This window comes from Rhipicephalus microplus, chromosome 1 (assembly GCF_043290135.1).
Source record: "Rhipicephalus microplus isolate Deutch F79 chromosome 1, USDA_Rmic, whole genome shotgun sequence".
Lineage (NCBI taxonomy): Eukaryota > Metazoa > Arthropoda > Arachnida > Ixodida > Ixodidae > Rhipicephalus > Rhipicephalus microplus.
The window spans coordinates 246580898-246594892 of NC_134700.1; the positions used below are offsets into that span (position 1 = coordinate 246580898).

The following is a 13995-nucleotide window of genomic DNA, read 5'->3' on the forward strand; positions in this document are numbered from 1 at the left end:
TAAGAGTCGGGTTAGTTTACATGCATTGTCAAAGGCAACAGATTCGGAGCTGCAAATGGAGAGCCGGTGCAGCGATTGAGCAGTGATGCCACCGATCAACTTTCAGGGTGGCTTCAGCAGTGTAGTGTTCTCGGAAAAGTATTTTCGCAACAGTACACTGTAGAAATGATGCAAGCTCTGCATGAAAAATTATGTTTACGGTGTCGAGGAAACTGTATGGCAGCAACTCACATTCCAAGATTGCAGCCAAATGCCAGTATTTCCTTCTCAGCATTTCAGTTTTTTTTTTTTTCAGTATTTCCTTCTTGCTAGCAAGTTTAGAACTGTGTGTGTAGGCCCCGCCACCGTGGTCTAGTGTCTAAGGTACTCGGCTGCTGACCCGCATGTTGCAGGATCGAATATTGGATGCAGCAGCTGCACTTTCGATTGAGGACAAAATGTTGTAGGCCCTTGTGCTCAGATTTCGGCGCACGTTAATGAACCCCACGTGGTCGAAATTTCCAGAGAATTCACTACGGCGTCTTCATAATCATATGGTGGATTTGGGACATTAACCCCACATATCAATCAATCAACTACCGTATTTACTCGATTCTACCGCGCACTCGGTTTTCACAACGAAAAAAAAAAGTTAGACATCGATTGCAACGCGCACCCATTTTTCTCGTTGGCCCGCACGATCACACTATTCGGCAAAACGACTCCTTTTGGGAGTGTCTTCCGTTTAAATATCAGGTACGGGGGAAGCTTGTGCCTATCTGACATGCAACGGAGCATTGCCGTCACTCTTGTTTTACCGTGGTCCAATGTCAGCATGCGAACTTGCTTCGCCCCCTTCTTCTTGACGGTTGTGGTGCCAGGCATGTCGAAGTAAAGAGGCGTTTGATCGGCATTCCTGATTTGCCCAAACAGGTAGCCGTTGTTGTGCCGCAAGTTTAGGACGAACCTCTGGAAACTGTGAAGCTTTTCTTCGTACTCCTCCGGCAAGTTTTGGCGCATGCCCGTTCGCTTTCGGAGGGAAAAGCCTTTCCTCTTCATAAAGTTAGTTAGCCAGCACCTGCACGCTTTCAACTTTTTCTAAAGTTAGCCCTTTTTCTAAAGCTAACTGCATAGCCCACACTTAGAGCAGTTCTGTCGTCACGGGCCGCTGTGCCGCTCGCTGCTCAAGCACATACTCGGCGAGCAGCTCTTCAATTTGCGGAAACCAACCCTGCTGTGGTCCACTGAAGCCTTTGCATGAATCTTAGACAATCTTCTGCTTTTGTTTTCGCCAGTCCCACACGCACAATTTGGGAACTCCGAACGACCGCGATGCGGCCTGATTTCCGTCTGTTTCGGCACATGCGATGGCTTTTCTTTTAAAAGCGGCATCGTGGTGCACTCGAGTTTCTGGAGTCGGCTCTTTCATGCCGTCGATGCTAATATGCTACAAAATGACGAACTCCTCAGCACACATACGAGGTGCCGCACATGGGAAACACATAGGCAGAAATGGCCGACGCACTATGCCGAAGCACGTAGGGGGCGGCCATTTTGGAAATGCCGATGGCAATAGAATGACCGTATTCATTTTTTTTTTCGCACTCGTTTTAAGCGCGCATGCGATTTATGAACTCGCTTAACCGGAAAAAAGGTGCGCGTTAGATTCGAGTAATTACGGTATGTATATCGAAACCAAATGTGCCATTCTCAGTGTGAAGCTGTCACGTGATTGCAAAGCAAAGATTTTCTTCTGTTACAGATCTAGCGGTGCCGCCACTCTTTCTCATATGGCCTCAACGGTAATGATGTTCAGGTGGAACCCCTTTTTAATATAGCACATTAAAAGCAACAATAGCTTCCTTTCCCCTTTTTTTTCTTTTCGGAAAGCGGGGGGGGGGAGGGGTGGCCCTTTCGTGCATTCGACCGCAGTAGCCATTGTCGGCCTACTATGCATTTTGAAACAAGGCCACCAGGACGGCGCAATGTGTTAAAGAAACACTGGCGCTGGAAGCCTATGGCCTTTATTGAGAAACTTTGCAGCGGTTGCCTGGGTTCACAAGCATTAAAGTGCTAATCCTTCCATTAAAAATGGTTTACCATAGTGGGGTACCGCAGTAGTAAAGCATTAGAATAAAGAGAGAGAGGCGCGAGGAGTGGTATTTGTACATCTTTACCCGTCTTTGTCACTCTTAGTGGGTGGTGTACATGTACGTCTTTGACCGCAAAGCGTTAAAGCTCAATGTGGCTAAATGGCCAATGAATGTAATGGATAACACAGCTCTTATAGAGAAACAGTGTTTGGCTTACTTCTTGGAGCCAGTCGATCAATGTAAGACAGCAACTGTGATTTGGCCACTCCAGGGTCCCCCATTAGACAAATGTTGATGTTGCCTAGATGCAATGAGAAAAGAAAAAGGCATCTGAAATCGCAATAAACACTGATATTCCTTTTAATATTTTTGCCTCACAGAGGCATGTACACAAACAGACCTAAAGTGTGAGATAAAATCGGAACTCACCTCGAATTTTCATGCCATTTGGGTGGCGATCAATGCCTCCCACAAGCAGAAGGAGAAGTGCTTTTTTGACATCTTCATGCCCATATATCTCAGGTGCTATGCTGCCAGCAAGCTTGGCATAGAAGTCCGGCTCTGATCAAATTTACAAAAAAAAGGGGGGGGGGGGAAGGAAAAAGAGAAAACTAACTTTCAAATCTCACTATACCAACAACTATATTAACTTCAGGAGAATGAAAATATCTTGGCAACAGACATCTAGCAAGTAATTAATTTCACGAGGTAAGTTAACCAGTCTTTAAATCTTGTTCACACGAAACAATCTCTGGGGATACACTCACACCTCAATATAACGAACCTGGATATAGCAAAATATCAGTTATAACGAAGTAATCGAAGAATACTCTTGTAATAGATATAGTTAGAAATACTCTACATTTACAACAAATTTTTTGATATATAACAAAGTTATTTTCGTGCAAGATACGACTGTTATAATGAGGTATGAGTGTACAAATATTTTTTCAGTTTGGCGTAATGTCAAGGCAAGTTATAATTAGTTTTCTGTAAGATTGAACCAATGTAAAGAGATATAAAGTAAAAGCAACAAACATTCTGATACCTATCATTTAAAGTAGAGCTTTTGACTAGCTATATTGCAATATACAGTAGACTCTCATTAAACGGAACCTAAACGGACCAGAAAAATATGTATCATTTGACAGCAGTTCTGTTCACTGACAGATGAATAAGGGTACAGTATGCAGGGTCCGAACCAATCATATCAGAGTCAATTTTTCTAGTTAAGCAGCAGTTCCGTTTAGTAGGTTGAAGTTTGCCGAGAGTCTACAGTATGCAGTTGAACCTCTTTATGAAAGACACAAATGTAAGAGACACCAGAGTGCCTACACTAAAATATGGGTTTATAAGAAAATGCATACTTGGCACCCAGCTTGCAAGAGACATCTTGAATAAAAGACAAGAATTGTCATATGGAGCATTCCTCTTATAAAGGGGTTTAACTGCACTACTACTAAGTAAATTGACTGTTTATTGTTTACTTGGAGAAGGATTCATTATGTTTCTTACAGCCTCATATGAAATAATGTGTTGTGGTAAGAACAGTCTTTTCCAATGGAGTGGTTCTTTTAGGTGTCCCAAAAAAGGAACCCGATTTCAGACACCAATTTTTTTTTATATCTATGTTGATGACATCATCCATATGCAAATAAAAGCAACTATTTATATGCCGATGACACCAGCTTGTTCTTTGCTGGTTTACAAGTCATTATAAAAGTAAGATTAGTCAAGCTACAACAGCCTTAAAGTTGACTGGCAACTTCAAAACCACCTCGCTCTAGCTCTAGGAGAAAACAGGTGCCTCAAGTAAAAGACTGTTGCCTCATCTTTTGACATTGGGGCTGTTTCTAACTGCACAGCACTTGGAACTATATTAAATTCATAAATGAATTTAAAAAATCATGTAGACAAGCTTATGTGTGAGTGGAACATACGTACTATAAGACGGTTGTCCTGGCCTCAGCGAAAAGTTGCAGTAATGTTATTAAGGAAATACTATTTACATTCCTCATAAACAAGTGCTCGCACATTTGTGACACTGATATGACTACAAACACGCAGAAACATTTTCTTTATCAGAAACATGCATACCAAATTAAGGTGAATGTTACGTATTTTCACAAAACAGCAACGCAACTAATGCTGACTCAAACATTACTATACGTTTCTTACAAATGACATAATTTGTGGGTGCCATTTCATACCCGAGAGTGCCTCCAGCTCCTCAGGTGTCATCATGCTGTCATCCAGCTCATCATCCTCCATCTTATTCATCTTGATAATTCTCTGAATTATAAAAAAAAATTAAAGAGTGAGAATGCAGGTATCATGCAACATTTCGTATTCACCAAAATTAGATCCAAGGTGAGCAATGTTTCTTCAAACATGTGGAAGAAACCACCATGAAAATATGCAGATAAGGAAGGTGATGATAATAGCAGATCATATAACGGAAGGAAGACAGAGAAATAATGATTGAGAGCCACGTCACAGTTTTTAGCAAAGGCGAGGTCACTTAACGCAACATGAAGCTGAACAGTCGGGACAAAAGCCTACACACTTCCAGCCTTTCATCTTTGCAACAAGGTAAACGCCTAGTCGACATGATTTGTCTTTATTTTGCAAGTTTGCCATTATGCCAATACAATACCCGTTTTACTGAGCAAGGAGAAAATCAACACAGGCAACAATGAACAGCCTTAAAAAGTGACTTTTTCACATCTCAGATGTTAACACCTGACGCTTACACAGAGACCAGTTTGGCCTAATGGCACATCTTTCATCATACTGTAAGAATCCACGTATAGTCTGGACCCGCACATAGCTTGAGGTGCATTTTGGAGATAGCAAGTGGGAGAACAACGTTTTGATCTTAATAAAGCCCGAGCAAAAGAGAAACTAAAAACATTTATTCACACACTAAGTTATCACTGATCGACGCATTTTATTCCAAAACTCCCTCATCAGAGATGTCCTCCCGCAGCACCTTATCTTCAGGGCAATCAAAGTTGTTCAGAATCGAACTCCTCAAAGGCTAGATAAATGAGCACTTCTGGAATGCAGACACGAGCTTCGGCGATCTGTGTGCACAGTGTCACTGGCGAGGTCCGTTTCAGCCGTCCAGCAGGGGTCATTCTTGTCCTCATCCACTCCATACACATGCGCTTAACGGTTTACTTGGTACGCACACATCAAGCGGCTGCAGCCGTGATGTCATTCTGGGGGGATGACGAGTTCGGCGTGCAGGAGCTGTGCAGTAAGTTGCTTCACAGCGTTGACACCGAAAGGTGTCGAGCACAAGTATTAATGGGAGCCCTAGCAATGATCTTCTGATCCCAAACAAAGTCAATTCTCATCTAGCATCGAAAAACGTTAAATTGCTTGGCCCATAGAAACTTCTCAGGTCGTGTGCATAAAGGGGGCTTCCTTCTGTTTTCTGCAGCGTTGAATGCTTCACTCGTCTACGCCAAACAAACACCCCGCAGTGCAGTTGTCGATGGTTTTGGAAGTCGAGATTAGATCACCTTGCTTCTAAAGAAAGCCGAATACACCCAGGCCTGATGATGATGACAGTATCGTTCAATGCAGAAACTGAATTATTTGCTGAAAATTCTTGGAATCCACATTTAGTCCGAGGCCGAAATTTAGAACCATAATAATTAGAGAGCGAGAGAAAAAAAACTGTTTATAAGTGGGCTTTCACAGTAGAGTGATACACCTTGGTAGCACTGCAATCGATGTAGGTACAATATTTACTGTATTTATTACAGTGCACTCTGGATGCAACGAATCTCAAGGGACTGATGAAGATCATTCATTATTTTGAAAAGTCATTGCAGTGAAAGTATAATATGTGCAAAGTCTGTGAACACAACCACATGAGTTGCCTACTGTTGCTGTGTATGCATTCATGACCGCGGTATGCTATAATAAGCGTGAAATAACAAACAAACATGAAATAGTATGGAACCAGTGCACATTCAGTTGAGGAAGAGTGCAATGTATCTTGATGTGGGCAGCTCGACTTCTGAAAGACGAAACTCTTAAGTGTGCGCATCCTTCCTACACACTGCGAAGCATTGGCATTATACTATACCGATTCTTCACGTTGGTTCGCGCATGCTGTTCCAAGGTTGTCTTTTCCCTAGTCGTCGTTTCCTTATCACGACAAGTGGTATGAGTTTTTTGGTCGTCGGCTAAGCTCACGTACATGCTTCTTCGTCACACCGTGCGTAGTGTTCAATTAGCGACTTCATCCCATATGTCGCTCGCGTCGCATTTTTTACTGTCATTCCTTTCGTGTGGCTTCCAGGCTCATTTTGAACGTCAAATATCAACGAAAAAGCTAGAAAACAGCCGTGTAATAAGCACGGATGTAAAGCTGCCCTACGAAAACAAAGGCAACGAAAGACAAGTACCAGGTGACGATGGATTTTCAAATGGGCGATAATTGGCTATCGCCCATTTGAAAAGGGTGAGCACAGAGAAATATGCGGGCATTCTAATGATGATGATGATAGCGGCAGGTACAGAGCTGGCCATTATTTCTAGAGCCACAAGTAACATTTAAAAATGGTTAATTGTTATTTTGAAATGTTGTGGAGATATAAGAGGGATAAAATTCGATACGCTATTCTGAAACATTCGGTATTTTGAAATTTGTAGTAGTGAAATATTTTTACATTAAACTAATTGACATTTGGTGGGGGAATTTCAAAAGAGTCGTTAATCTGAAGAAATCGTTATTCTGGTGTTCACAATAACGAGATTTTACCGTATGACATTATCAATACTATAAAACGAGATCGTTGCTGTACCCAAAAGAAAAATCTAAGTTTGCCCACCACTTTATGGATGTTTTCACAACTGCTCTCTGCCAGCTATCGCGGAAGCACTTGGTTCTTCTATTGGGAAGATCAATTGCATTTACTTTGCTTTAGTGTGATGGTCAAGATATCAGGTTTGAAGACATTCAGTGCAGAGTTTCATGATGTCCGTGAATATAAAGCCCACTCCCTTCCGCAGTACTTGTCTGCTATGACTTAGCACTCATACCTGTCTGCCAATGTCCCGTCATTTTTGCTTCACCCTATAATTGTTTCAAGTAATGGATTATCAAATAGCTCGAACTGTCACCCTCATATTTGGTACAAATGAATTTAAAAGATTATATCTCCCAGGCGTTTTTTTTTTAAACCCTTTGCAGAGTATTGCAGGTCATTTTGTACTCAAATATTGCAATGTGACAAATTCTCATTAGAATCTCGTTCAAATAAAAACGCCAGGCCTGCGCAAAAGGTGCAGCACAGTCACAGGGAAAGCTAGAAGGCCTTTCAGAGACTTTTCTAAACACTCATTGGGTAGCTGCTGCAAGCACGCTTGCTTGATGCCCACTATGGTATTAATAAAAACTTTAGAGTAGTTGGCCAGCATTTGCTATGCTATTTTTCGTCATTCTTCTGAGAAGCGTGGTATCCGCCAAATTATTGGAAGGAATTTTGTGCCAAATTCAGTGGCTGACGACGATAAAAAATTATGCCTGAAGTGGGTGTGCGCTACAGTTAATAGCTGAACAAAAACAAGCTACTTGTTACGCTATTCGCATTGTGCGACGACTGCTTGTTCTTTTGATGTTCTAGAACACTTTATAAGTGGCATTATCACGATTGCTTTCCGACCCGCGTTCAAGCCCCGCTGTGTCATTGGTACTAAGTTTTTTTTTTTATATAATTTCGTGCGATGATTACGGACGCCGGCGGCGGACAACTAAGACGCTGCGCAAGACCCGAGTTGTGATCTCATAACAGCTTTCGCTGTGAAACATGCAAAATGTGAGCCATAACATCACTTTCAGTTGCAGGGTGCTGCTGCAATTAAAGTTAAGTGTGTGCAATGATTACACACAGTTGACCAACTCACATGGGCCTCCAGATAAGTGTCCGAGAGGAGTCCTCCCTGCATTTGACGGAATCCTGTGCGCAACAGCGGTAAGAAAATTCCTGTCACAGAGACGTGGTCGCCTGGCAAGGCAGAACGAGTCAACTCTCCACGCACGTACACAGTCATGCTTCGTGGGATGTTCCCCACGGGCACTTGGTCACTCTGCGAAAAAAAAAAAAAAGAAAGAGCGGGAAGAGAAATGAATTAAATGAAGACTAAAACATCAGTGAAAAACAGTCAACATCCCATTTTTCAGACACCCCTAGGGGCCAGCAAAATAGTCTGAAAAAATAAGGCAGCCCTAAACACCCTTTAAAAGAAGCATATTCAAATCATGTTGTGGAACACACAGGCTGGGGTGGGAAAGCTCATCAGACTGCCTCTAAAACATGTGCGCACGTGAACGACGTGCTACCCCCCCCCCCCCATAAGAGCAGCAAGTCACCTACCAGGCTTTCACCGTCTCTGCCAATATGTTTGCTGCACTGCAATCCCATATTTTCAATGACTGTTCGTCATGCACAATCCATTCTTAACTGCACTTGAACAGGACGATAGCAAGTTGCTTCTGTTCCTAAAAAGCAATGCGTCTGAGCAGCGCACTTAGCCGTCTCACACAAAGAGGCAGCAGTGAACAGCAGTGTAATCCATTTACATTGTCACCCACTATAAGCGCGCGGTACACTTACAGCTGCACTAGGACACATGCACTACCAAGCTGAGCGCGGCTCATGATAGGGTTTTCAGCTATTAAATTGTACTAGCACAGTTGCCACCTGCCACCACGATTCCAAGCATTTCCAGCACAGACCATGACAGTGACCCCTTTAGATTATTGTCATTTTTCACCCTCTAACAACAAGACCCTGCAGCAAAGCCGACTTTTGGAATCCCATACAGCCACATACATATAGACTTGCAAAATGCACTCGTTCGAGGCTACAAAGTGATCTAAAACTTGAGCAGAAAGTAAAAATAATCAGACGTCATAAAGTTTTCGCATCCAAAAATTCACATACTTTTATACACCAACTCTTTAGTACTTGTGGTACCTTAGTGGAATACTCCGGAAATTGCGACCACCTGGAATTTTTTTAATATGCACCGATATCTAAGCTCCATTCAAAATAGGGCCGAGATACGATCCTGCAACCTTTGGGTCAGCACTCAAGCAACATAATCACTAGGCCACCGTGGTAGATCTAAGGGCCCAGTGTAACGTCATAACACACATCAAAGCACAGATGTAAGTTTTATCTAAATAAACTACACGCTGCCGTACAATGATGTGCATATCACAAGAAGCTGTTTTCGCCTTATTCCTTTGGTTTAGCAATGTTTGACCATAGCCTGGCAAGTCATAAGAGCTGACCTATAACGTTTATTATATTGCTGTGAATTCAGATATCGAACATTGCAACCACACATTGCCACAATATGACACCATCATAGTCTTTTTCATAAGCAGTTTTCATGCGCTAGCACAGCTCTGTGGTTGAATACTTGTTTGCCATGCAGGATGCCTGGGTTTGGTTCCGGCTACATTCATGATTTTCAATCTGCCTGGCTCTCTGATTCTTCCTCTATCAACAATGATGCCGACACCTGCTCCCCATTTTTCGCAACACAAGCTCCATTAAGTAATCGCAAAGATTTTCTAAAGCCCATTATCACTGTCCCTGGGTTGATCCAGACCATGAATAACCTGTGGTTCATACATGCATACCATGGCCCACAGTATACAGGTATGTGCCACCCACGATTGAAGGAAAGGGTTTGATGATGTATGTGACAAGTATTTCTGTCTATTACGTAATGTAATGACCTGTTCATGATGTTTATCATACACTAATGCCCTCCCATGCAAATTTTGGCGTTAAGTTGTAGGCAACCTCGAAAACGCCCAGATGTAGGCAGCTAGATACATAAGTTGAAATGGTTTAAGTGCCTTTGGTTTACTAAGAAAGCCTTCACATTTAATAAAAATACACGAGGTATCTGAAGGACTTCGTGCTGTGTAGTCGCATAGTCGGAGAAGGACGTAATTGATAAAAATGCAGCTCATTAGCTAGAGCACCAAACAAAGTGCTCCTATTGGCAAGCAACAAGGCTAATAGCTGACGAAAGGAACATGCGTTTTCCACAAACCTTCGTCGCTTGACAGGGCCCACTATACTAAACAAAACACCAAAAAGATTCTTTGCAGGGTTTATGCAATGTAAATTAATATGACTGCTAGGAACGGGCAACAACAACTGCATCTCTGCTGTCAACCACAAATGACCATAGCAAGGTCGAACATGCAACAGACTGGCAACGGCTATGTTGTTTGTTTTGCTAGTGACATATTCACAGAGAAAATCGCTAGGTTCAAAGTGGATCTTGCTAAGCTCGGTATTTGAGCTGTTTCTGATTCGAAACTCACTTTGAAGTGGTAACTCAACAATCTTGATGAGACATGTTTTTAAGATTAAAGAAAGCTAGATGTGCTTGCTACACGTACGTGATGTTCAGCTTAGTTTTAGTTTTTGAATCTAATTTGTTAGATAAAAGATATTTTCCCATTTCCTTCACATTGCATCTAACAATGCGCTCATTTGTCTCCTCTCTTGTGTCCCATTAGTTTCCACTCCAAATACTTCATTATGCATTCAACAAGAGTTTACAGTAATGTAAGGGCTTCCAAATCTTCATACCTAAGTTCTATCTTGGCACTCCACCTATTCGAACAACATATCAGTACACCATAAAATCTATTACTTATGCAATTCAGGAATATGATTCAATCAAATTAGGTTTACTTAGTGCCAGCCTTTTGTCAACAGCACGTAATAAGTACGATTTATATGAACTTCAACTTGATGTTTCCTTTTAATACTACCCAATCACCATGATAGAAGGCTTAAGAAGCGAGAAAAAGAAATGCGGAATCTAAAAGAGATTGGCGGCTACCAGAGTGGTAGCAAGGATTTGTACTCCCCCCCAATCAACAACCGTGAGAGGAGAACTTCAGAAGAAAGTGATGGCATCATCTGCACAGGAGTGAACATTCTTACATGTTCTTGTATCTTGAGCTCTTGAAACTTGATAAATTTGGAACCTCTCGTTTGAAGGTAGAGCCGACCTCCTGCTCGGTTGACACGGCAGTCATCACTTGGGCAAGTCACCAGAGGCATAAAACTGGGGCTGTTGATCTGTGAATAGAATAGCATACACACTTACAAAAAGCCTTCCTCACATGCTATACATAAAAAAAAAACACTCTGCTCCACAAGTGCAGAGCAGAGACAACGACTCAGCATTTACCATTAGTCGATTTTCAAGCAAGAGAACTGAAAAAAAAACAGAAGCAATCTAAAGTTGTGCTTTTAACCTAGTGGAACCCTACTGTTATTCCTCACTGCTGCATGTCCTCACGTCATTTTTTGCTGTTTCCAGCATAGCTGACATAGCATCCAATGTATTGGAAACTCCACTGTTGTGTCGCCAACAAAAGTTTATTTCTTACAGTCCCCACAAAAACGCATCAGCAGGATTCTGCTGTACTTATGCTGGCAAATGCATTAGGCGTCTTTCTTACTAATTCTAATCTTTGAAAGTATGGAATAATCTGGTGCTTACGTGAAAACTAGGAACTTTTGAAGTGAATGCCTTAGGTGCCTAATCAAATGTGAATATTGACCGGCCTACCATGTAAGCGTTGACACGAGTTATGAAACATCGTCATCACGTAATGACGTCATGAAGTCAGTAAAATTTGTGATGTCATAGCAAATGATGTCAAATGATGACATGATCACTTGATGAAATGTGGACACATCTTGAAGGCAAAGCAAAACCATATTGGGTACAGAAAGCTTTCAGAGTGTGGTGGTACAGCAACAATAGTACTGAAAAATAAAAGGATATGGCTGCCACCTTTTAGTCGTCTTGGGTGCGTGCATAAAAGACCCCATAAAATTTTTGTGCAGTTGTGAAACCTGCGTCTTTTTGCTGCTGTAACTGCTTTTGTAGCCAATGGCACAGCACTTCAACATAACAAGGCGTGCAAAACCACAGCGCATAAAAACTGGAGTACAGTCGACTTCACACCATGCACCGACATACTAAACAGCGAAGTGGACAAACAAGATAGCGATTGCAACTCATTCTGAAAAACTGGTGCAGTACGCCTGCAAACCTTCAATTTATTAGCATCACCCCGTGATCGCAATGGTGCTTCCAACAAGAATTAGCTCTTTTGTGTTAATTACTATTTGTGTGCTGCACGTTTTTACACTTAGTCCCTCTTTCATATGAATTATATTGTCTTATCTAATGTGTCTGTTTAAATTTTTTATCTCGTGGACCTTTCCCACTATGCTGGTTCAAGTCACAGCTCCTTCATGCATGTTAGCAGAATTCTATGTTGCACAAACCACCTCATACCTCAACTAACTACGTTTACAATTTACAAATCTCACAAGAGCAGAGGTGCCTGCCCACAAATACAAATGGCATTGCTTTTATTATTGTTGAGGGTTTTAATGCCAGAAAAGCAACTAGTGCCATTAATTATTTCAACAAAACTATTCTTCACAGCCGGGCATTTCGAATTTTCCACCGGAAAAAACGGGGATCAGGGGTGGGAAAGCGTTCGTACAACATTACACGTAATGTTTCATTTCACATTGAAATAAATGAGACTTTGACAGTTATTACGAACCTGAGAACTGCTTAATAAAGGAGAGCAAAACAATATTCTTGTATCACTACTACATTGCAATTGTACTTGAAATTTCAGTGCAAGAATGCATGAGCTGTACTTACAGGCTGATAGGTTTCAGCACCACACTGGTCACAAGTGTACGTCGCAACACACATAATGGGTTTCACTTCAGTACACCGTGTGACAATGCCTTTCACAGTAACGAGCTTCCCAATGCAGCCTGCCTTAACGTCCCGTACAGACAAAGGCTTCGTAGCAGACGGCATCTTGAAGTAGATTTCACTGCACCACAGAACAGAAAAGGAAGCAGGGGGTACCTCAATATGAAAAGCATTTTGAATACGATTCTATCATTAACAAGCCTATAAAGCATTCTGAAATGTGTGTTTTACAAACTTAAGAAAGGAATTCCTCACACAGATGTTATAGCTAACAAACTGTTCCAATTACAACGATGCATATTTCATCACTGACTTTATATAATTCATTAGTAAAAACATATAGAGTGTTAAAAGAGATTAGAGTGTTTAAAGAGAATGCGTCTAATTTGGTCGGCTTTCTGTATGACTGCTGCACTCATGTAATTCTTTGTCCAGTTGAAATCAATGCCTTTTCATGGTCTCTTCAAGTTCAAATATTTTATTTAACAAAAAGCCAGAATCACGAGCATTCTATTTTTAAAACTGAGCTATATTACAGTGCTGGCATCAAAGCAAATAATTTTCAAGTACAATATGAGCACACTGCAGCTTCACGCTCACTTTGGCAGTTTTACCTGGTCTGTTCAACATGGTGCTATATTGCAGGGAAACAAGTTACATTCTTTCATTTAAAGCCACTAGTCGGCAGTCCTTGTTGAACATAATATGAAGTCTTATTGAAGGACTGTTTCGAAAGAGAAAAATATAAAGTTTACACTTTTTCAAACTACTAATAGCATTCTCAAAGCATTTTTAATATGATTCTATCACTAACAAGCCTACAAAGCATTCTAAAGTGTGTGTTTTACGAACTTAAGAAAAGAATTCTTCACACAGATGTTTTTATCAAACTAGTAATTGCATTCTTATAGAATAAAACTTCACGTGTAGATATAGTTATATTGCAATTAAATATCTGCAAACATACACTCAAATCTCATTATAACAAAGTTGCATTTAAAACAAAATTAAGTTTGTTACAACCAAAAAATTGTTATAAATGTATACTCCTAACACATATGTATTGTAAGGCTATGGCTAATTTACTTCGTTATAACTAATATTTCAT

General features: G+C 41.1%; 1 protein-coding gene across 1 annotated transcript in view; it reads right to left on the reverse strand.

The window, feature by feature from the left end:
• Positions 1 to 13995, reverse strand: part of Mcm7 (minichromosome maintenance 7) — a 34209-nt gene that overhangs the window by 16077 nt on the left and 4137 nt on the right. The window contains exons 5-10 of the mRNA XM_075892260.1: positions 12828 to 13008; positions 11075 to 11212; positions 7998 to 8180; positions 4283 to 4364; positions 2502 to 2633; positions 2290 to 2373 (exon numbers count right to left, since the gene is read on the reverse strand). Of these exons, the coding sequence (XP_075748375.1) occupies positions 2290 to 2373; positions 2502 to 2633; positions 4283 to 4364; positions 7998 to 8180; positions 11075 to 11212; positions 12828 to 13008 (800 nt within the window). The remainder of the gene's footprint in view (positions 1 to 2289; positions 2374 to 2501; positions 2634 to 4282; positions 4365 to 7997; positions 8181 to 11074; positions 11213 to 12827; positions 13009 to 13995) is intronic.